The sequence below is a fragment of the Neofelis nebulosa genome, chromosome 8, assembly GCF_028018385.1.
Source record: "Neofelis nebulosa isolate mNeoNeb1 chromosome 8, mNeoNeb1.pri, whole genome shotgun sequence".
Classification (NCBI taxonomy): domain Eukaryota; kingdom Metazoa; phylum Chordata; class Mammalia; order Carnivora; family Felidae; genus Neofelis; species Neofelis nebulosa.
In genome coordinates, this window is record NC_080789.1 from 137,609,583 (window position 1) to 137,632,902 (window position 23,320).

The window sequence follows — 23,320 nt, forward strand, 5'->3', positions numbered from 1 at the left end:
AACAAAAATGAAAAGCATTATATTATATTATAATATAATTTCTATAACAAAAATGAAAAGCAAAGGATTATTAATCTGTTTTATTAATATTTTATTACTTTGTTACTAATAAAATATAATAGATTTAGCTCTTCTAATTATTATGAGGAGGTGCTGAGGGAGGTTCTGCTGTAAAAAAAATCATATCTCAAGTTTTGATTATTTTATAAAGAAATTAATTAATTTGTGAGATTAATTTTTGCTGTCCTCTTTAACCCAAATGTACTTTGTGAGTGCTGGTTAATATTTCTTTGATCCTCAGTTTGTAAATAAATACCATTAAGTTTAATTTTACTTTAACTTCATAAAAGAAAAAAGAAACTGATATCTAATTGAAGGAGAAGTGAACTTTAGGTAATTGTCATTTTCTTTTTTTTTAACGTTTCTTTATTTTTGAGAGGGACAGAGAGAGAGACAGACAGAGCCTGAGTGGGGGAGGGGCAGAGAGAGAGAGGGAGACACAGAATCTGAAGCAGGCTCCGGGCTCCAAGCTGTCAGCACAGAGCCCGACGCAGGGCTCGAACTCGCGAACAGTGAGATCATGACCTGAGCCAATGTCAGATCCTCAACTGACTGAGCCACCCCGGTGCCCCTATAATTGTCACTTTCTATCAAAAAAATTAATTCCCAAGACCTTCTAGAGTTTAAGAAAAACATGAAACACACTAAACATCTTGGAGGTAATCGTGGTTTTATTTGCTTCTTCATTACATCTGTGCTCGTTCTCTGAGCTTGTCTGGTTTCCACATTTTGGCCTTATTTTCTTTCTTACTTTACTCTTGATGGTAGCCACTAGTCTTCCTCTTCAATCCTTCCTTCTTTGAACAATTCATTCCTAAACCTTTCAGGCAGGGCAAAGCAAGGGAGACAATGTGGTTTCTAGTGGAAGATGACACAGTGACCCAGCAGAATGGTGGGGTCCTGGCCCAAAGGTAGTGAGGAAAGTATCTCTATGCGGAGACTGTCTGGTATGAGGAGTCAGGGTCCACGCAGAGTGCAGCAGGGGTCCCCAACAGGGAGCAGCCCAGTGGGGGAAGTCAGAACCTGATCAGAGTGAGAGGAGTCCACACAGACAGGCAGAATGACAAGGGCTATCTGAGCCCAATAGGAATGGAAAGGAGGTTCACACATGGGGCTGGTATCAAAACTCAAGCAAGGGGAGGAGGTCATCCCCAAAAGGAATGGCCCAGCATAGGACTGTAGCACCCAAACAGGGTTAGAAGGACATCCATGGGGACTTGGGGGGCTAGCTTGGTAAGGGGCATCAGAGCTTGATCAGGGGGAGGTCATTCCTTCAGTGTTTGGGGGTTGTATCAGAAGAGGCATTCAGAGCCTGAGCAGGGAAAGGAGGAGATCCATGTGGGGCAGGGCATAGTGGGAGAGATGAGAGATGGATAACATACAGGGGGACTGATTGAAAAGTAAAGAGACTAGAGATAATGGAAACCAAATTTCCACCATCAGGGAAGGGAGTTACAAATATAGGAAAGGAAAAAAATCAGACTTCAGCCCTATGGTAGTAGATTGGAATTGTGATGTTGGGATGTATCAGTGTGAACTCATGATTTTCAGTATGTGTAGATGGATATAGAAATACATATAGATGTAAAGATGAGTGAGCCAATGTGTGTGTGTGTGTGTGTGTGTGTGTGTGTGTGTGTACATGCAGATATTTTACATGCATATATCCCCTAGCTTAGTCTTTTGGGAGAGCCTGGGAGTAGCTGTACCCCAATAGCAATGAGCACATCTTGGCTTCTCAAGACTATTGTCCTCTAAAGGACCCAGAGCTTTCTGGATAAATGGCAGATTCCAGGGCTGGGACAGAGAAAGTCAAAGACCAGCCCAGAAGATCTTTTTATGCCCCCAAAGCAAGGAGGTACTTGAGGAATGATGGGACACGTCAAAAGGTCACAGAAGCCAGCTTGAATGGGCTCCCAATTGACAAACAGGAGACAATTTGAGCATTGAAATGACAATAATAGATTATACCCCACTGAATAAAATGAAAAATCATGAGTCCACATAGGTACAACTAAGTAAGTGAATAAATAATGGATATTTATATCATATCACACAATATTTATTACAAAGAGGAAAACAGTGACTTTAAAACAGGGGGCACCCAGATAACACCACTTTATTCAATCAAAGGACCAAAGTAAACGGCATCAGTAATGGGATCGAAGGGTGTGATGATAAGAACACAGCACCACTTCTGTGTTATTCTTGCCAAAGATGCAAAACCTGATCTAATAGTGAGGAAATGGTAAATAAATCCAAACTGAGGGATAATCTACAAAATAACTCATTTGTAATCCTCAAATATGTCAGGTCATGAAAGCCAAGACAAAGGACCTGCTAAAGACACATGGCAACTAGATGCAACAGATGATTCTGAACTGGATCCTTTGATGTGAGGGACATTACTGAGACAACTAGAGAAACTTGGGTCTAAGGATTGCCTGGTAGTAATGCATCAATATGGTTTCCTGATTGATGGTTGTAGTGATGTTGGAGAATTTCCTTGTTTGTAGGAAATACACACTCAACTACTTGGGGGCAATAGAACATCGCACTGACAACTACTCTTAGTTTATTGGAGGGAGATGTTCATATTATATTTTTTCTGTAAGTTTGTTTAAAAACTATACAATGATAACTATGGTAGCAAAAACCTCCAGTTCAGTCACTGGGACAGACTCCGGGGATAACAGAATTGCTGCATTCATCCACACAGTTGAAAATGTTTCTAGCCATGAGGTGAAGCCTGTTCTGGAATCTTAAAAAAATAATCTTGTCATGCTTTGATAAGTATCCCACTCCCAGAAAGAGATCAGTTGACGAGTTTTCTCTGCAAACTCTGGTACTTAGTTAGGAAACTACTCTTAGTTCATTTGCAGAATTCCAAGGTTCTTTTCAGAGGTAGTTGCTTTTCTGAGAGAATGTCAGGGGTAGAGATAATACATATTGGAACCATGAACTGCTTTGGTTGAAAAGATGGTCTTCCTTTTGTCAATATATTTACTTGCTTTCAAATATTTTAAAAGTTGTATTTTAGTGTGCCTGGGTGGCTCAGTGGGTTGAGTGTCCAATCCTTGATTTTGGCTCAAGTCATGATCTCACGGTTCGTGAGTTCGAGTCCTGTGTTGCACTCTGTGCTCACAGCATGGAGCCTACTTGGGATTCTCTCTTCCTCTCTCTCTGCCCCTCCTCCATTCACGCTCTCTTTCTCTCAAAATAAATAAGTAAACTTCTTAAAAAGATCATATTATACTGTGATCATTAGATGATTGCTAATGGATGTGAATTTCCAGATAGCAAACACAGTCAACCATTTCATGAAAATCAGAAGATAACTCTGATAATTAAACAATGAAGAATGATTTAATTTTGCAAAAAAAAAATCTAAAGTTTAAAATCAAAGCTGACTTTTAGTATGATCCTTTAAGAGAAAGACAAATCTGGAGGCAAAATATCTTGTAAAATCACAATTCACATTCAGGAACCTGGACATCATGGTGAAACAATTGTGGCCACTACACTACTGATTATAGATCTTGGTAGACAATTCATGAATTTTGAATATGGGTCAGTTTTCTGCTTCCTTTTTAATTACCTGAATACTGAAGACCCCACTAGGCTCCCCTCATCCTGTGTGGCACCTGCTGACTCCTCAGGGAGCCACAAGTCTGGGGGAGGACCTCAATTTCAAGGTGATGTCAATTTATGAAACACTAAATGAGACCACTGCCACGAAGTGCTTGCTCACTCTCTTTCAGCAGCAGGGGAATCTCCCTTTCCTTTTCTGGGTGAAGCTGAAGAAAGGATTCATAAACGAAGTCCAATCCTTCTCACCACCCCAGCCCACACCTCCCAGCAATTGAACTTGAAAAAAAACCTGGTTAAAACCACTTCCTATATTTGAAACTAGAGAGGGCTAGGCACAATTTCCTGGCTCACCAAAGCAGCCTAATACTTATAGAGAGCAACTTCGGACTGTCATAGAGACCAGAGGGACCACAGCATGATGACACCCTGAGTGGATTGATCCTTTCATCCCTCATCCTCCCAGCATGATACAAATAAGAGGCTGACTGGAAACCTTCTGCAGAGAAACACCTTCTCTTCACTGCCCTCAAGATGGAGCCAAGCCTGCTGCTGTGGGGAATCCTCACATTCGTCGTGGTACATGGCCACGTGACAGGTAAGGGTCACAGGTGCCCTCTGAATCTTGGGAAGGCTCATGGATGTTAGCTCTTCTCAGCCCAGAATCAGGAGGTTCCTAAGTAGAAAGTGCAGACACAGGGGTTGAATCTTAGGGTCTATTCTTTGTCCATGACCCCCTAGGGTCCCATGTCATGCTTCAATCGTCCCTGATCTATACACAGAGCCTGGGATGGTGGGATCTCCTGTTGCTCAGAGTCTTTGTTAATTCTGGGGTGAATAGAGTGGCAGGATATTTGAATATTAACAGAATACGAATGAGCAGATTCTTCAAGACATGTTCTCTTATTTTCCAATGGATACAGTTTTTCGCCACACCTAACAATCTAAAAATCTACTAGGAATCTAAGACCAGGTTAATGTCCTGAGATGTCAGTAACTAATATAGGAAACATCAGGGTAATTTAAGATCTCAAAAAATCTTGGCTTCAAAGATGTATATGCTGTTTTTCTACATACTGCCTCAGGAAATAATACCTAGGACGCTCTTTACACATGCAATGTTATAGAAATTTTAGAAAAAATAAGCATACTTGCTTTCAGAACTCTACTTTTTCTTATAGTCTTATATGGATATATGCATGTATACATATGTGTTTGTATGTATACACACACACATGTGCAAATTTTGGATTTCATTCATCCTTTTAAATGGGTTTTGTCAAAGAAATTTTTTTTAACAAATAAGAAACCACCAACTTCTACCTCAAACCACCTTTCCTAATTGAGTGTGAATTTTCTAATAACTTCTTCCCTTGCTTACCCAGGAAGACAGATAAGGTATCAAAGTCTACAATTTCATTGCCTTAACTTCTAGATGTATAATAATGCTAACTGGCCACAGAAAGATGTGTTAAGAAGTGAAACCTGATGATGCATCTAAGGAGTCTTTTTGCTTATTTGGTGAAGTAGCCAGATTATGTTGGGCTGTGAACTGACCCAGGGATAGGAATTTCTTCATTGTAGAGTTGAAGAGGGCATGATTTTTGAAAGGCTTATAACATGACTTCTGTTTCAGCATGGTCTTTGCAAAGTGGGAGGACAGTTCAAGTTAGAACAGAAAAGTCTTTACAATAAGTCATGACCTATCTCTGGGAAACACATTTCAAGTAAACTTGTGCTATTGTCAGTCGCTGGTGATCTGAAGATATGAATGGTCTTGGTGGGAGTGAGGCAAGTGGAAGTAATACGAGGACTCTTTCATTCACTCGGGTCTCCAAAAATCTATTCAAAAACCTCTTATTCCCCTTCTCAACACTGTAGAAAATATGAAAATGAATAAGACATAGTCTCGGTCCTTAACAGACTTATAACCTAGCAAGGGAGATAAAGGCACAGGTATCACAACAGCACTTCAGATTAGAATGCGATGAGATCCATGTGGGCCAGATGTAAATGATGGCAGCATGCAAACAGAGCCCTGGGATATGAACAAATTTCCCTAGGTAAATAAATTTTCCTAAGGCTTTAACTTTCTCAGAGAGAAAGGTCCCTGTGACAAAGACACAGCAGAGCACAAGGGAACAGCAAGTGGTCCACTGTGCCCCCTGACACTGGATGGGCATATGGGAGATCAAGGCTGAAAAGATAGGATGGGGTCAAATGAATGATCCAAGGCCTTGGATAGCAAGTTATAAATTTTAACTTCATTTGGTAGTCAATGGAAAATTACCCAAAAATAAAAATGACCATTTATAGAGTACCTTCTATGTGCCAGACGTGTAAGTTGTATCTCAATCTTTATACCCACTTTGCAATGTGGATGTCACAAACTCACTGGATGAAGAACCCAAAACTCAGAAGTCACAGAGACAGTGACAGAGTTGGGGTTCAAACCCAAGGCTCCCTGATTTACACTCTTTCTGTTCACTGCAGACACTTCTGTGGAGGTGACTCTGGCACAGAGTGGAGAGAGATCAGGTGCACAGAGACATGTTGGGAGGCCCCTTCCATAGTCCAGTCAAGAGGCACATGAGAACCTGGTGACCAAAGAGGATGAAATAAGTTGAGTTTATGGGATGAATATCTGGCTTAGGAACCACCCCAGGGTAAGAAATAATCTCATCTCAGACTTTCTTCTCCAAGAGGAGGAGCCCAGTCTTAAAATAAACAAGACTTTTTACTCCTCAGAGGGGAGAGGTCTCTAACAAAATCAAACAGACCATCAACAGATGCAATTTCTAGCTGATTCATAAGGCAGATTTTCATTCTGAAAATTTCCAAAGCCACCAATTAAAATGGTGATGAGTCGCAGAGGATGTATTAGTCAACCTGGGTGTTTTTTAATCTCTGTATTACTGGGTCCTGGGATGTGGTTAAAAAGAGAATTCTCCTGATGTTACCAACATGGCACGTTAGCGAAGGCACCTTTCTCAGAATTGTGGAAATTCTGAGAGTTTATCTATGCTTTGATCGTCTTTCATTCTAGGAATTCTGTGATCAAATCTTCATCCCCTAGACTCAAAAAAAAAAAAAAAAAAACAACAAAAAACCACCAAAGTGTGGAAACCCATAAAGATGATATTTTTGTCTAATTATCCCTTCTTCTAAAGACAACTGCCCACACTGGAATTTCCCATCTGCACATCTGTCATTAAAACACAAAGTGTTTAATCCTCTATGTTTAATCATTCAATTTCTCTAGACCCCAAGTGTTATTACCATGGTTAACCTTGCTCATCTTCAGGATATACCTTGGGGAGACAGGACTTTGGTAAGCTTAGGGACTACCTCATAGAAGAGCTGCTACTTTCTCTAAAACAGCATGTTAAATAGGCAGTGCTCTTTGTCACCTGTACATACGTTCCATTTAATTTAATTTAATTTTATTTTGCAGTTTTAAAACATTTTATTGAACTCAAGAAATCCAATGCTATCGCTTGGATTATAATCCACACCAAAGCAATGAGTAAGATATGTTATAACTTGTCTTCATTCAGAGCTTTGAAATCCAGTATTCAATTACAGCATATTTGATTCTGAAGTTCAATCTGATTGGATACACTTGACCTGGATCTCCATTTTAGATTTGAGGAAACTGAGGCACACACACAAAAAGTGACTTTGCTCATGGTGGGTTAGAGGTGCTAGCAAAGAACTCTTCTTGGCCACTACAACTCCACCCCTTGACCCCACTCATCTCAAAGAGAAGTATTCTTAGATTTCTTTGGCTAAGTCTTGAGTTTTCTGGAAGCGATGTCTTTTGTGCAATGTCTTGTTGAAGTCATTTCTGTAAGAGCTAGAGTCACACTTGAGTCAGGCTATCCCTCAACATGGTGGACATTCAAGTGAATTTCCCCGTCCCCTTCACTGCCCAGGGGCCAGTTAGAAACTTCAAAAATTAGGAGTTCTCTTAGAAAGTGGGGCGTGTCTTCTGAGGTCAGTGGAGAGAAGATTAAGGGGAAATTAAACTGCAGGGAGCTGAAAGTGAGCCAAGATGCCTCCTAACATTGTTGGAGGAGCATGGCTTTGGATGAATTGCTCTACCTCCCTGGGCCTCAGTTTCTCTCTGTAAGATGAGAAGGTTGACAGAGTTGACTTGGAGACTCCTGTGGCTCTGTCAAAAATTCTGAAAAGGAAATAAATGAAGCTCTGCTTAAAAGGCATGTTCAAGTTGGGGTATTTTTGGATGAAAAAGTTTCCAGACTGAAGACATACACACACGGTCTGGGTTAAAGAGGCACTTGGGTGGCAAGGTACCAACGCCTGACATCTCATTGCAGGTTATTTCCAACTCTTGAAAGTTGTGGCACTGCGCTCAGGCGCGACCCACTGCTTCCGTGAAGGCTGCAATTGTGAGCACGAAGGCAAAAACATCGCAGAGGGCCGCGGGGGGCCTTCTGCTGCTTGCTCACTTCTTCAGGGACTCTTCCCCCTCAACGATTTCCTTGTCTTTCATGGGAGACGTCTCACACGGGTGGGGACCTGTCTCTCTTCTCTTTATCGCAGGCCATTCCCTGTGAGAAAAGGAAAGGTCTTCATTCAACTAATGGCTTCAAAAGTTAGAAGCCCTCTGTCCTTGAAAATGCTCAGAGAGAGGGGCTGGCTGGCCACTTCTGGGGGATGCCATCGAGGGGTGCACAGGCTGGCTGGGTAGATGGACAGGGCAACATTGTGGCCTCCCTCCAGCAAACTTCCAGGCTGGTTCTCCTCTGCCGCCTTCCAACCTCTGTTTTATTTCCCCTCCTAGAAAATGAAATTAAGGATATGTGATTTTCACATTTTTCCAACCCAAGAGCTGACAGCCCACACGAGCGCAGATTCTTGGCTTTAGGAGAGAAGGCACAATCCAGTCCACTGTCTGCTCCCTGCCCCGAACTCTGCGCAGCCGTGAGAGGCAGAAGAGGGAGAACTTGAGCCATAGGTTTATTTGTGTACAGTGAGCTTCGAGTAGCCGAGCATTCAGAGTAAAAAGTTCCTCCACCCCTTTCCTCTCCACAAAGTTCAGGGCCCCCTTTCTCTGGAAGACGTTAGGCAGAGTCTAAACGAGCAGGTGTCAAATATGGTGCAGAGATTTCCCAAACCAGGCAGGAGGCTGAAGTGAGAGCCTCTGATCCCTTTGGATGTAGAGTCTGTGACTGCTTCTCTCCAGGCTGACAATGTGCACCATGATGGCATCGCTCTATGCCCACCTGGGGGCCCCCAGGAGCTCCTGGGTGTCTCTAAACTTCCTGAGATCCTGAGATTACTCTCATCTCTTGTTCAGCTATTTGTTTAGGTAGGTGTCAGGTGAGAAAAGCTCAGAGATCCTTAGAGACCTTACTCCTCTCCTGTCTTCCTTATATCTTCTTCAGGAAACTTCTGCTTAGGTGGAGTCATCCAGTGGCCCAGGTAGCACCAAGGGGGACACACACACACACACACACACAGGCCCAGAGAACCTCACTGCATCTTTATCAACTCATTTGTCACTCCTACACGCAGAGCCTGAACTTCTCAGCTGGGAGAACAATGTGATAGCAAGAACCCACCTACCTTTTTTTTTTTTTAATTTTTAAAAAAATTTTAAAATTACGTTTCCTTATTTTTGAGAGACAGAGAGAGACAGAGTGTGAGCGGGGGAGAGGCAGAGAGAGAGGGAGACACAGAATTCGAAGCAGGCTCCAGGCTCTGAGCTGTCAGCACAGAGCCTCACGCGGGGCTTGAACTCATGAACCATGAGATCATGACCTGAGCCGAAGTCAGACGCTTAACTGACTGAGCCACCCAGGCACCCCTACCCATCTACCTTTTTGATTCTTAATCTTTTTTGACTGGTGAGACCTTGAGAAAATTTGACGAGATCTATTAACTATCTCCTTAGAAAAATGTACAGACATACAAAATTTGGAGTGTAATTCTCTGGTTTGGAGTATAATAGTCTGTGAGTCAGGGTCACCAGGTAAGTAAGACCTCTGAATGTGTTCTTTACTATCTTAACACTCATAGTCATGAACAGAGAGGATGAGACACAGAAAGTTACCCTCCCTGGTTTAAGGGAGCGGTGGTTGGCTTGGCAAAGGCAACTTAAGAGGCATGGGTAGTACCTAGGGAAGACAGCAAGAAAAGAGTGCCAAGGGCAAAGCAAAAACACTAGGCAAGCAAGAAAAGTGGAGATCCAGGACTAGAATCCATCCTCTTAAAATTCCAGTCCAATATTCACTCACATCTTTACACTGACGCTCAGCGACATGCATCCATCCATCCATTCACGCGTTGGGATTGCAAAGATGACAGAGGGTGCAGTCCTTGCCCTCAAGCTGCTCATGGCTTAACAATGGAGATGAAACATGTGCTGAGCAGTTCCTTCTAGAAGACTGCTAAAGGAGAGCCAACAGTGAATCCCCAACACTGAATCCCCACCAGGCTTTCAGATAAGTCACCCATTTGGGGGCAAACAATAATATCATCTCTTGGTATTTTAGGTATTTTCCACTCAGATTACTCAGATGGTTTTTTGACTATTTGACTTATTCTCTGGTTACTCTTGGATTTGCATCCATCAGTGAGAGAATGCAAGGCTCACTGGGAAATGGATTTACAGGGGTGGTTCCCAGTGTGTATTTTGGGGTGCATTAACGAATGATATCCAAGCCCCACCCAAGAACAACTCAGACCGATTAGGGTAGACTCTCTGGGGCTGAGAACTGGACAGAATGATAACTTGTTTTGTTTTGTTTTGTAAGTTCCTCAAATGATTTAAGATGCAGTTAGGATTGAAATCCACAGAATGACGGTTCCCATGGTTGGGCTGATTCCGTTATTTCGTTTCTGTTCACTAAGAACAGGTGCCTTCATGCAGTACTTCTCAAATTTTAACGTATTTACAATCACCCAGGAATACTGTTAGGGAGCAGATTCTGACTCAGGACATCTAGGGTGGGGTTTGAGATTCTGGTTCAAACACGCTAACAGGGGAAAACCAAGTTGAGAGAGACCTAAGATCAACTATTGCAAAGTCGTGCGTGGCGAAGTAGGCATGTGCCTCAGCGGTCAGAACAGAGAGGGTAACATGCTTCCTGCAGAGTCTGGAAAGGCTTCTCAGAGAAGGCGGCCCTAGGACATAATGACTGAATTTGTGCTTGTGAATATCAGGACATGGGTTAGAGGCTGGTATTGCCTAATGATTTTGCTGAAGTTGTGTTACATGGACCATGCTCCACGAGGAGCAGACTGAAAACTCAGGGGTTTCCTGGGGCAGTGAAATAAATGACCCATACCGCATGCAGACATAAAAGCATTTGTGTGTGCGCTGACCAAAACGAGGCTCAAATGGCTGGCGGTTCTCTGATAGAAATCAGTACTTCTGCTCAGACGAGAAGCTCCTGAGCCCTACTCTCACTATAATCCTGCGGTGTCTACACATGTCAACGGTGTCTGGTAGATTGCTTTCACGCGGTGAATCGTTGGATTGGGGTCACCAGTACCATACGATGTCCCCGGGTAACAGGCAGGAAGGCCGGGATCTAATTTCCCTACATGCAAATTTCACCCCTGACCGAGCTGCACTAACAGGGGACCATGAGGCTAGAGTCTCGGTGCTTGCAGCCTGACAAGCCATCCCGATCTCCCCATCCTGCAAACAGGAGAATGTCAGACAGTAGAAGACTCTAAGGTACCAAAGTGTGGGTGGCATGGGTGGGGGGTGACCAGAAGGTCGCCTCACTGGGGAGATGGAAGGAGCCAGGTGCCGATCAGAACTCTGGGCCTCTACGCAGGCCTGCCCGGGGTGCAAGGCGTGAGGCAGGTTGGTGAGATGTGCCTTCTGGGTTGCTCTCTCCCCGAGCTCCCCACCTGCTTCTTGCCACAGGCAGTGGGAAGGTGGGCCAGTGCCGGGAATGCTTTTTCCCAAAAGTAGGAGGAGGAGCAGCCTGTTTGTAAAGAATAAAGAGGAAGTTCTAAAGAGGCAGCCGGTTCCTCTTCCCCTGAAGAACGTGGAGAATCACCCAGTCTCCAGCCAGGCCACCCGCATGGGGAGAGAAACAGGAGTGGAGGGGTGAAGCTGAAGGCTGGAAAGGGCCGGTGAAGGCAAGCTGGGGCCGTGACCCTGGATGCCAACGCCTCCTGCCTCCTTTCAGGCGTGTTTGCTTTCAGGCTTGTTCCAAGAAACATTTTAAATGCGAATCATAATAACAAGGGCCGATATTCACGGCCTGTGTGCCCTCTTGCAGGTATCATGTGAAGGCATAGGGTCACTTCAGTTAATCCTCAAACTAAGGTAGGCCTTATTATCATCCCCATTTTACTCCTGGTAAACTGAGGCTCACTGAGGTTCACTGAGTTGCCTAGTGTAATACGACTAGGAGAGAGCTCGGATTCGAGCCAGGCCATCTTGTTCCAGAGCCTGCATTTTTTACTATTCTTCTAAGCGGCCGCTAAGGTCATAAATTCATGTGCCATAAAGAAGTTTACCCTCCCTTTTTAAAAAATTGAAGAAAGTACCAATGAGGAAGGTCACAGCTCCTGAGGCTGTACATGAATTACCGTGTCTGTGCTCACAAAATCCAAACCTGGCTGCCCTGTAGCTGCCCCTTCCTCTTCTCAAGCGACTAACTTGACCTCTTGAGCCCCACTGAGTCCTTGGAATCTCAAATTCTCCGAATCCTGCTGTTCCCCTCCAGGGCTCTTTCCACCCCGCGGCCCGGCCCCCAAGAGCAGCCTGGACTGCCTTTCTCGCTTTTGACTGCTCTTCAAAGAAAGCACTTTAGTCAAACCACGTCTGCCCCAGCCACCCACAAAACAGAGGAAATTCTGAGCACCTCCAGGCATGAGTCAAACCCACCGTGTTCAGGAATCTCTGCCCACAGAATCACCCACTCTTTTCTGTTTGGGACAGAAATAGATACCTTCTGTAGAAGCCTCGCTGCTTTTCGTATTCTCAGCAATAAAAAAAAAAAAAAAAAAAAAAAAAAAAGGCAAGGATAGGTGTATGCCCCTGGGGCAGGATCGTGGGAGTTTTCTCTGCTGTGGAGTTTTTCGGAGTTTAGAAAACATTGCCACCACGGCACAGTGGATGGCCAGGTGGCGGAGGGAAGCAGTAAGGCGGCTGGGGGACCATCTCGGCTGTGGCGGGACTTTCAGTTACGTGTTCATTCCTTCGTTTATTAATCATTCAGCAAATGCCAACTACTGTGTGGCAGATACAGAGTGAGAGACGAATGTAGGCCCTGTCCTTGGACTCCGGGAAGTCCTCGTCCAGCAGGAGAGAAATTGGTTGCACAGATAATTACAACACACGGGGACATCCAAGATCTACGCGCAGAGAAAGGGGATGGAACACACAGATGCTTGTGCTTAGTGCAAACCCGGGGCGTCTGAGGTCCGTAACTGCCTCGTGTTGACGCAGACAGCCGGGACAGACAGGGAGGCTAGGAGCACTGTTTGGTCGTTAATTACTAAAATTACCAAAATCAAACACCACCAATTTCGAATTACAATTATGTTCCAGTAATATAGACAGAGGATTCGCAGAAGCTTTCTTTGGCTCAAGAAATTCCTTTCTGGGGGCACCTGGGTGGCTCAGTCGGCTGAGCGTTCCACTTCGGCTCAGGTCATGATTGCACGGCTGGTGAGTTCAAGCCCCGTGTCAGGCTCTGTGCTGACAGCTCGGAGCCTGGAGCCTGCTTCGGATTCTGTGTCTCCTTCTCTCTCTGCCCCTCCTCTGCTTGCACTCTCTCTCTCTCTCTCTCTCTCTCTCAAAAATTAACATTAAAAAACATTAAAAAAAATTCCTTTCTGGAGAAAATGGGAACATCGCAGGTGGAGAACAAACTGATTGCTCCCACAGCCCCCGAGTCTCTGAGAAGCACGTTTATAGACAGTGCTGGCCAACCGCGACATCCCCAACTGTGTGTGAACAGTTCTCTGGTCCTAGACGTCCAGAAGGCACGCTCCTCTCTCAGGAAGAGGTGGAAGGCACCTAAGCACTCCTTCAAAACACATCAAAGAGGGTTTTTCGTTCCAAAATGGAACGAGCCCCATGGAGAAAACTTGGGCCTGTCTCCCCTGAGAAAGATCGGTTTATCACGACACCAAGTAAAGGGCACAGGAATCATTGCTAAGAGTTCTGCTCAAACCCCTGAAACTCAGGTTGACGTCAGCCTCTTCCTGTCTCGGAGCTCTGTGAGTTTCCCGGGAGTTTTGGGGGCGCTGACTTTGCAGGAGGCGACACCGCTGACAGCTGTCCCGGCCGCGGTGGCTTCCCCTCTCCCGAAGAAGAAGAAGGGCAGAGAGCCTTGAACCCAGCTGAGCAGCCGTGCGGTATCTGCTTCCGGCGCCTGTGGTAGTGACACCTCTGTTCAGAGACTGATTTAGAAAAAAAAGCACCTTTGTAAAGAGAAAACTCCTTATTTTAAGTGGAAAGCAAAACAAACTACCAAAAAAAAAAAAAAAAAAAAAAACCCTTTGTGAAATGAAAGGGCAGTTTCCTCAGACATCCTGCTAACACCCGGGGGAGCACAGAGACCGCAAAGGGTAAGCAGCTCAGCTCGCCTCGATCATGTTGCCATTTATTTCACTTTTCGGCTTTCACTGCCTGTCGCTACCTTTCACTCGGCAGGCTGTCGGTTTCGTTTCCCTCTGCCAGGGTCCCGGGCCCGGGCTTGCGACGGGCTGGTGCGACCCAGCCACACCCAGCTGTGCACTCCGTGCCCACCAGCCCGAGGAACCCTCGCCACAGCCCTGCGACACGGGGGTCGTGATGACTCCCATCGGACAGGTGAGGAAAGCCAAGTGGTGAGGCGATAAGCGATGCACCCCAGACGGGCTATCAGCTCCGTCCCTCCGCAAAGGCAGGAAGCTGTCCACAGGCGTCCTTGGGGCCACGGGCTTCTAGGCAAGCCTTGAGTCTCGCATTTGAAGCACTCTTTCGTCCATCCCCAGACTGACTCCCTTGAAAGCCACTTTCATGCTGCCTTTGCCCCAACCAAAGAGCTCAAATCCTCCCCTGCCGCATCGGGGACACGATCCATTTCCTCTGCCTGGCGGCCAACAGTCTGATAGGACCGTCCGCATGTCCTCAGCTCACAGGACACTCCGGTCAGCAGTTCCCCTGCCACTTCCTCACCTGGGGTCTCGAAGGCCGGCTCCTGGGGGCGCCCTCTCCTCTTACTGGAGTAAACTTCTGCGTCTCATCTGTTTGCTTGGCATTCTTCCCACCTGGACGGCATCGTGGGAGCGTGGAAGGGGCTCATGACTTACGGAGTCTACAGGCCTGAATTCAAACCCTAGCTCGGACACGTGTGACTCAACTTCCCTTCAAGACAAGCGGCGAGTGCCATTCCCTGCAGACACTAGCGAGGGGGGCGCACAGGGGACTGGCACAGTGTGGGAAGCACTGGGAAAAGTAACTGCAGGTGGTCTGGGAGTGTAGAGGGATAAGCCACAAAAGCAGACAGTAGGGTCCAGAAGTTTCCCCAGAGAACAGCGATGAGGCAGGCCTGCGGGAGAAGCAGGAGTCACGAAGGCGGGAAGTGAGCACATTGTGAGCAGGACGAGGACAAAAGACACAGTTGGTGCTGAGAGCCGCACAGAGCTCTACTGGGCTGGAGGGACGGGGCAGGCAGTGGGCATGAACATTTCTAAGGTGGGGCGTGAGCTAAGATGTGGAGCCTCGCCAGGCACAGGGGTTTGGATTCTAAACTGCAAGGGACAGGAGAACACAGAGTGGCCTTGGGCAAGGGAAAAACACGATGTGTGCTTTAGACACTCTAGGTAAGAGCTGACGGCAGGCGGCTCGTTTAAAGCTCCTTGGGTCTCAGTTGCTGTGGGTACAAAATAGGAGTAACAGGGGTGCCTGGCTGACTCGGTCGGTGGCGCATGTGACTCTTGATCTCTGGGTTATGAGTTCTAGCCCCACGCTGGGTGTAGAGATTACTTTTAAAAAATAAGATCTTGGGGCACCTCGGTGGCTCAGTCGGTTAAGCATCTGACTTCGGCTCAGGTCATGATCTCACGGTCCGTGAGTTCAAGCCCCACATCGGGCTCTGTGCTGGCAGCTCAGAGCCTGGAGCCTGCTTTGGATTCTGTGTCTCCCTCTCTCTCTCTGCCCCTCTCCCGCTCGCACTCTGTCTCTCTCTCTCAAAAATAAATAAGCACTAAAAAATTAAAAAATATATAAAAAATAAAATCTTTAATAAAATGAAATGAAATGGGAATAACACACGCCCACACTGGGGGGACTGTAAGGCTTACAAGATGGCCTGCCTAAAGCAACCAGGATACAGTAGGTGCTCAATAAGTGTGACTTGCTGGACTTCTAATCTGCACGGTCGAAGGCCTAGCAGGCCCTCCACATGGAGGTCTCACAGGCTTCTCAAACTCGATACACGTAGAATCGTCCTGCCCTCTCTCCTCTTATTTCCTGTTCCCGCCCTCACTCTTCTTATTTCCTGTTCCACCGAAAGGCACCACCATCCACCTGACTGCCCAGGAAACCTGGGCAAAATCCTACACCCCCAATCGAGCCCCCTCTTGACTCTGGCCCTCGCCACGTCTCAACGTGAGCAACAGCTCTGTGCTCTCCCTCATCACCCCCCACCAAGACCCCTACCATAGCCTTCCCGCTATGTGGGTCAGAGGCAGGTCGAGGGCGGTGGGAGGCCACAGACTATGGTGGCCACGGGAACGGGGTGCAGCCGGGACACAGAGGGAGGAGATACAGAATCAGCCACGGGTACCCTCTCCTCTCGGGCTGTAGGATCCAGACCCTGGCTTCACAACGGACTGGCTGTGTGACTCTGGGAAGGTCGCGGGACCTCCGGGTGCCTTGCTCCCATGGTCTACAAAGGGGAGACCATGAGAACTACTTATCTAATACCTAGCTAGTTATTAAGTGACTTTTATTTATACTCATATTAATTATACTATAGTATTTTATACATATTAATTAGTATATATTTATATATTTGATCATATTTTCATTATAATAATATAATAATTGTATTAATTATCACTAATATTCCTAATAGCCTACTTCATAGGAGATTAGGGAAGTCCATACATATAAAGTAGCTAGAACAGCATCTGGCATGCAGTAACTCTTTTTTTTTTTTTTTTTAACATTTTTATTGATTTTTAAAAGAGAGAGAGAGTGTGTGAGCGGTGGAGGGGCAGAGAGAGAGGGAGACACAGAATTCGAAGCAGGCTCCGGGTTCCGAGCTGTCAGCACAGAGCCTGACGTGGGGCTCAAACCCACAAACATGAGATCATGACCTGAGCCGGAGTCGGATGCTTAACCGACTGAGCCACCCAGGCGCCCCTGGCATGCAGTAACTCTTGAGATGAAGTACGAACTGTCTATGCATGCGAGCACATTGATAGAGAGGCTCTGAAAGCCCCCTTTCAGCCCTGACATTCTAGAGCTTACTAAATATTTTAAATACTTGCCCTACAGCAGAGTGAAAAGTCCATTTCTTCAACGCTGTGCTAAGCCACGTCACCTTGTCACTCTGAGGTCTCTGTTGAAAAGAATGGCATCTATCTGCTAACTGAAATGATCAGAGACCGTTGGTTTTGTGCATTAACTGAGAATTTATATGAGGTGGGAATGATGTAGAGGGGAGACCTGACAGAGCCCGGGGGACAGGGAAGGCTGTGTTTCCTCCAGCGCTGGCTGAGGGAAGAGGGGCCTCCTCTGAGTCCATAGACTGAACTCAACAGAAGCCCTTCAGTGGAGTTTGCTTTTCTGAGGCCAGTTCCTGAAGTACAGGCGAGGGCTGTTGGTATAGTTTAATCAGCATCCTTAGCCTCCTCCCTGTGCTGTGTGGTCCACGCCGTCATTCCATCCCCACTGAAATGTCCTATTCTTCTGTCTATGGGGTAGCACCTGTCAGCATGTGGATCTGGGGAATACTCTCGGGCTGCTGTTTGCTCCTACTAAACCCGACGTAAGGAAGTCACTGCAGATGAGAGCAGGGCTGTTGGCCAAGCACCAAGAACCCCAGACTCTAAGGCAGCTCTTCCCCCTCCGGTTAGTTTGTGATCTACATTTCCATGTTTGGGTAGTCCTTCTCCGTGAAAGGGCTTGAGCCCTGTCACCAACGCATAGCACTCGTCTTAGTCCCTTCAGGCCGCTATGACGAATACTGTAGACTGGGGGGCTTAACAACAGAACCTCACTTCTTGCAGTTGTGGAGGCTGGAAATCCGAGATCAGGGGCCCGCATGGCGGGAGTCAGATGAGGACCCGCCACGGGGCTGCAGATGATGACTTAAAGGCCCCCACCTCGTGACACCATCACACTGGGCAGTGGGGGGCTCCACATGTGAATCTGGGGAGGGGTGCAAACATCCAGTCCAAACGGTATACGCTGTGTCTTGTTTAAACTTGGAGTGATTCTTGAGAGCAGGGAGGCAGAGTGCCCTCCGGGTGAGGAGGGGACTCCTGGGGAGACCCAGGGGGCTGCTGGCAACCTTCGATCCATGGCCACCCTGGCATCTGAGCATGTGGATTCGGTGTGTTTGACAGTCAGGCTGGGCTGTGGTTCTGAGAAGGAGCACATTGTTCCTGAAGGTTCCTTCGTTTCCGGTGACCTTTTCTGATTCCTTCTCGTCTATGTTTCCCTTCTGATCCTAAGCTTCTACCAGCATCATACTGACTTACCTACCTGGTATTTTTTGAAATCTCAGTGGAAAATCTGCTGCTCTCCAGTTGAAAATCTCCTCAACTCCATGGTCTGTTTCACAGAAGAGTCCCTGTAGAAGGTTCTGGGTGGGATTCACCGAGGTACCATATTTCTACTAAAAATATTCCGTCCCAAGAAAAAGGTTTCAAACGTTTGAAGAAAAACTGTTTTTAGGTTTCAAAGAACAAGAGTATATTTCTACCCCCTTGTTTTTCTTATCTGATAAGGCTTTAATTTTCATCAGGTTGACATTCTGTGGTAAGTGTGTGGTTAACTCTTTCATGTACAGAAGCTTGTTGTCAACAGAGAAGGCTCCCGGGGCAGAAAATCACCATCTCTGCCCCATTTCATTTGCACAGGCATTTGAGATCCCCAAACATGACCATTTTGATGTAGAGACAGCAGCTGGGAAGACTATTTTTGGTTCCCTGCCTCCTTTCTCCCTTCCAAGGTAAACAGAAAATAACCGGCTTCCCACCCAACCCCTGATTTTTTTTTTTCTTGGTAGCAATTTTCGATGAAACACAAATTGTCCTGCAAAGGGTCTTACCCTGTGAGTCACTCATTGTTGGGTTATGGGAACTGACTATTTGGCCCGCCAGGTCCAGCCAGACCTCAGAAATCGTGGGTCTGATAACAACACACATAAGTCAGAGATGCTCGGGGCTAATTCCTGCAGAATGTGACCATCCACACTGAGATTTTCTCCCTCAAAACACACAGCCTCCCCTCTTGTTTCCCCCGGGGACCACATACATTTTCTTTGATGGCACTAACTTCCTTTAACCCTGTCCCCCCCTCCCCCGAGTTCCTAGCCCTGTGACACCGAACATTTGCCCCAGCCACATTCTCCTCAAGCATTTCCACTTGCTGAATGAAAATGGATATTTGTCTGAATGAATGAATGAATGAATGAATGTACAATGTAGCCAATGCCAATGTACCCAAGCACTTATTCAGTGCCTACAGCTGCCCATATTGATGCAATCGTTTAAATAAATAATGGATGATGTGGACAGCCAACCACAACCAGAAATGACTGGAAGTGTTTAAGCTAAACTGTGGTGATCCCGTTGGCAGGGAACCGGAAACTGACCATGTTTTAATATATTTCAAATCCATTATAACCTATTCATGTGAACATAGGTGAGAAGCAGGAAAGTAACAGAACGATCACAAACAGTTCTTAGAAGATGAATTCAAAGAAACTCCATTTCCTTGTTCTGACACAATCGAGGCTTAAAGTAATTAACATTTTCAATATTTTTTTCCAGTTCACAAAGTAACCTTACATATTTTATCATTTGGTCCTAAAAACAACCCTGCTGGAGGCTTAATAAGAGAAACAATTAGGATTCGTGGGGCATTTTACAGATTATAAGGTCCTTCGCCCACATTATTTCCACAGACACATTTCTGTTATTCATACCTTTGCAATTCACACGCCAGCACAACATGCTTCTCCTAGTCCCCTGAACACAATATTCCCTCTGCCCGGGTGACGTAGTCTGCTGAACCTGCCTGGTGAACCCGACTCACCCTTCCAACATGGTACAGCAAAGAGCAGCCTTCCTCCTTACCTGGCTCGCAGGGAACAACCCCCCATCGGGGGGTACCAGGCCCTGAAGATCAATCAGCACCGCGAAAGGCGAAGACTTGGAGTAACTCAGAAGCTTCTACGGTCACGTTTAGTTAATGACTCTGAGGAATCTGCCACCTGCTGATTGATCAGCGGACCCCATCTCCAAACTAAAGCAATGAAATAGTCAGTACCACCCCACAACAAAAACTTAGTCCGTGTTTAACAAACCCACTTCCCGGGTCAAAACAAAAAGAAGGGAGGTTTGTTGTTGCAACCAGAGGTCAATCACAGGGATGGAGAATGTATCAGACCTCTCCTCCAGGCCATTGACTATGCTCCTAGGGCAATTGGTTCTGTGATGTAGGAAGCTTGACTGGGCAACATTTTAAGGACATAATGGAGGGCTGGAGAGCTGGGAGGTAGGGAGGAATAATAAGACGCTATTGCTATGGCAGCTGAGCAGTTGGGGGCTTAGGAGAGGGTGAAGGTAGTGGATGTGAGAAGGAGGCATGTGCAGGAGGATTGCAGAGGCAGCAGTAATGACTCCTGGGAAGTGATTCCATATGAGGGCAAAGAAGCAGCGGAATGTAAAAAGGATGCTTTGGTGTCCAGCTGAGGTGACACAGACGATGGGAATGTAAGGGTCATGAAGAGAAATAAGAACAAGAAGGGGAACAGCCTTTAACTTTTAATTCTGAAATAACTGTAGATTCACAGGCAGTCGTGAATAATAATGTTGACAGATCCAATATAGTCTTCGTTCACTTTCCCCCTTAACTACAGCACAGTATCACAACCAGGAAATTGACATGGGTGCAATCCATCAATCTTATTCAGATTTTGCCAATTTGATATGAATAGCGTATGTGTGTATTTAGTTATGTCATCAGTGTAGTACGTGTATTTTTGGTTCTATGCAACTTGAATGCATGTGTAGATTCATATGACCACCACCACAGTTAAGATACACAACACTTCTAGGGCACTTGGGTGGCTCAGTCATTTGGGCGACCGACTTCAGCTCAGGTCATGATCTCGTGGTTCGTGATTTCAAGCCCCTGCATCAGGCTCTGTGCTGACAGCTCAGAGCCTGGAGCCCGTTTCAGATTCTGTGTCTCCCTCTCTCTCAGCCCCTTCCCCACTCATGCTCTATCTCTCTCTCTCCCTCAAAAATAAATAAACATTAAAAAAAAAAAGATATACAACACTTCCGGAGTGCCTGGGTGGCTCACTGCATTAAGTGTCAGACTCTTAATTTTGGCTCAGGTCATGATCTCAGGGTCATGAGTTCGAGTCCCACGTCTGCCTCTGTGCTGACAGTGTGGGGCATACTTGGGATTCTCTCCCTTCCTCTCTCTCTCTGCCCCTCCCCCTGCTTGCATGCATGAACTCTCTCTTTCTCAAAAATACATAAACATTAAAAAAATTCTTTAATAAAAAAAAAGATAACACAACAGTTCCTGTCACAAGGATCTCTCCACCTTTCGTAGCCACAACTACCTGCCTTCTTGCTTCCTAATCCCTGGCAACCACACTGTTTCCATCTCTATATTTTTGTCATTTTAAGAATGCTATGGAATGGAATTTTACAAAATGTAACTTTTGAATTTAGATTTTTTTCACTCAACATAATTCCCTTGAGATCCACCTTTCTGCATTTCCTAGCTGGTATTGTCCTGTAAAAGAGAGCTTTCTCCCTCCCCAACCCCACCCTATACTGTTTTGGTATCACTATGGGTTGCTATCTTTTAAAATAATTTCATGATTTTATTATTTTCACCGTTGACTCTCTTGGGTTTACTGGATGTACTATCACATAATCTACAAGTAGAGATAGTTTTCTTTTCCTTTATTTCCAGTTTTTATGCTTCTACATTCTTTTATCTGATTGTCTTGGTTAAAACCTCAATGGCAATGTTAGGCAGAAGAAGAAACAAAGCTTTGAACAGAGTTGAAGCATGGAAAGGCTAAAAGGCACAGTGTTATGTCTCCACTCAAGTTCAGAGCTGGTGATATGAATCTGGAAGAGGCAGCATGGTATTTTTGTTAAGAACACAGGCTCTGAAGCTTGGGTGAGACTCCCAGCACTTGGGCCGTCCAGCTGTGTGACCTAACTGGGTGCCTCAGGCAATTTATCAAAACTTGCTGTATCTCACTTGGAAAATGGTAGTAATAATTGTAATATTTATTTCATGGTATTATTGTAGAACTGAATTAGTTAATGTGTGTAAAGACCTTAGAACAGCTTTTTGAACTTGGTAGGAATTCAGTGTTAGACTTCTTTTATGAAGCCCTCAGCATAGAGGTAAGGACTGAAGTAATGAGACTCCTAGGAATAGAATGACAAGAGCCAAGGTCAAATCATTGGGAAAGTCCTGCCCTGAACTCATCCAAACACTTTTTGGGTCATGGATTCCTTGAAGAATCCTATGAAAGCTGTCATCCTCCTAAGCCCAGTCTGATCATGCAAAAAACATCAGACAAATTCCAATAGTGGGGCATCCTCCCAAATACCCCACCAGTATTCCTCAAAACAGTCAAGGTCATGAAAAACAACGGAAGTGAGACACAATTGTGTCATTTGGAACCCTGGGTAGGACTCTGGAACAGGAAGAGAACATTAAGAGAAAACTGAGTAAATCTGAATAAGGGATAAACTTTAGTGAATAATAAAGTATCCATACTGGTTCATTAGTGGTGACGAATGTCACCGTACTAAGATATCCATAACAGGAAACGGTCGGGTCGGAGGACTTATAAAGCCAGAGTAAAGTGAGCATTCAGAGAAAGAAGGCCAAGCAGATGAGGAACCAGGAGGTCATGGTGTCTTACGATACCATGAGTGAAGTTTCAAGAAGGAAGAGCTAAAAGAACCAGATGCTAAACACACTTTGAGGAGACCAAGAGTTGCCATTGGACTTGGTGACTCATAGCTCCTTGGTGTGCTCTGAAAAAAAAGTCATTCCAGTGGAAGCAGAAGGCACACTGAACGATAACGGGCAGAGCGGGTAGGGAGGGTAGAGGAATGATGAGCTACGGACTCTTGCGAGATACTGAATTACGAGGGAGAGAAATAGAGATTGATTGCTGGGGCAAGTACTGGGATGCTTCCAGGCTAAGGAGGCTCTGGAGAGCCCGGGTGGGGGTGGGGGGTGGTGCCAGAGAGGGACACCAGCAGGGCACAGCTCCAGAGGCAGCAGAGAGGAAGACATCTGAGGCACACCATGTCAGCCTTAGCGAGACCAGGAACATGTCTTACATGGAAAGGCAGAAGAAAAAGCATATGATGAGTAAAAATGGGGAAATTGTGAGATACGGAAAGTTGAGGAAGTTCAGAAACAAGGGAGCAAGTAGAGGGTGAGTGGGAAAGG

The 23,320-nt window shown here is 45.7% G+C and overlaps 2 protein-coding genes across 3 annotated transcripts in view; one reads left to right on the plus strand and one right to left on the minus strand.

Annotated features, from left to right (window-relative positions):
• Positions 1-2,143: 2,143 nt before the first annotated feature.
• Positions 2,144-23,320, minus strand: part of FBH1 (F-box DNA helicase 1) — a 224,680-nt gene continuing 203,503 nt past the window's right edge. The window contains exon 24 of the transcript XR_009247818.1: positions 2,144-4,324. The gene's annotated coding sequence lies outside the window, so the exon portion shown is untranslated. The remainder of the gene's footprint in view (positions 4,325-23,320) is intronic.
• IL2RA (interleukin 2 receptor subunit alpha) overlaps positions 4,111-23,320 on the plus strand; it is a 55,150-nt gene continuing 35,940 nt past the window's right edge. Inside the window, exon 1 of one of the 2 annotated variants that reach the window (XM_058681990.1) lies at positions 4,111-4,246. In XM_058681990.1, coding sequence (XP_058537973.1) covers positions 4,183-4,246 — 64 coding nt within the window. In that variant the 5' untranslated portion in view covers positions 4,111-4,182. Of the gene's footprint in view, positions 4,247-11,270; positions 11,360-23,320 lie in introns of those variants that run through there. The other variant, XM_058681991.1, reaches the window with a different exon arrangement.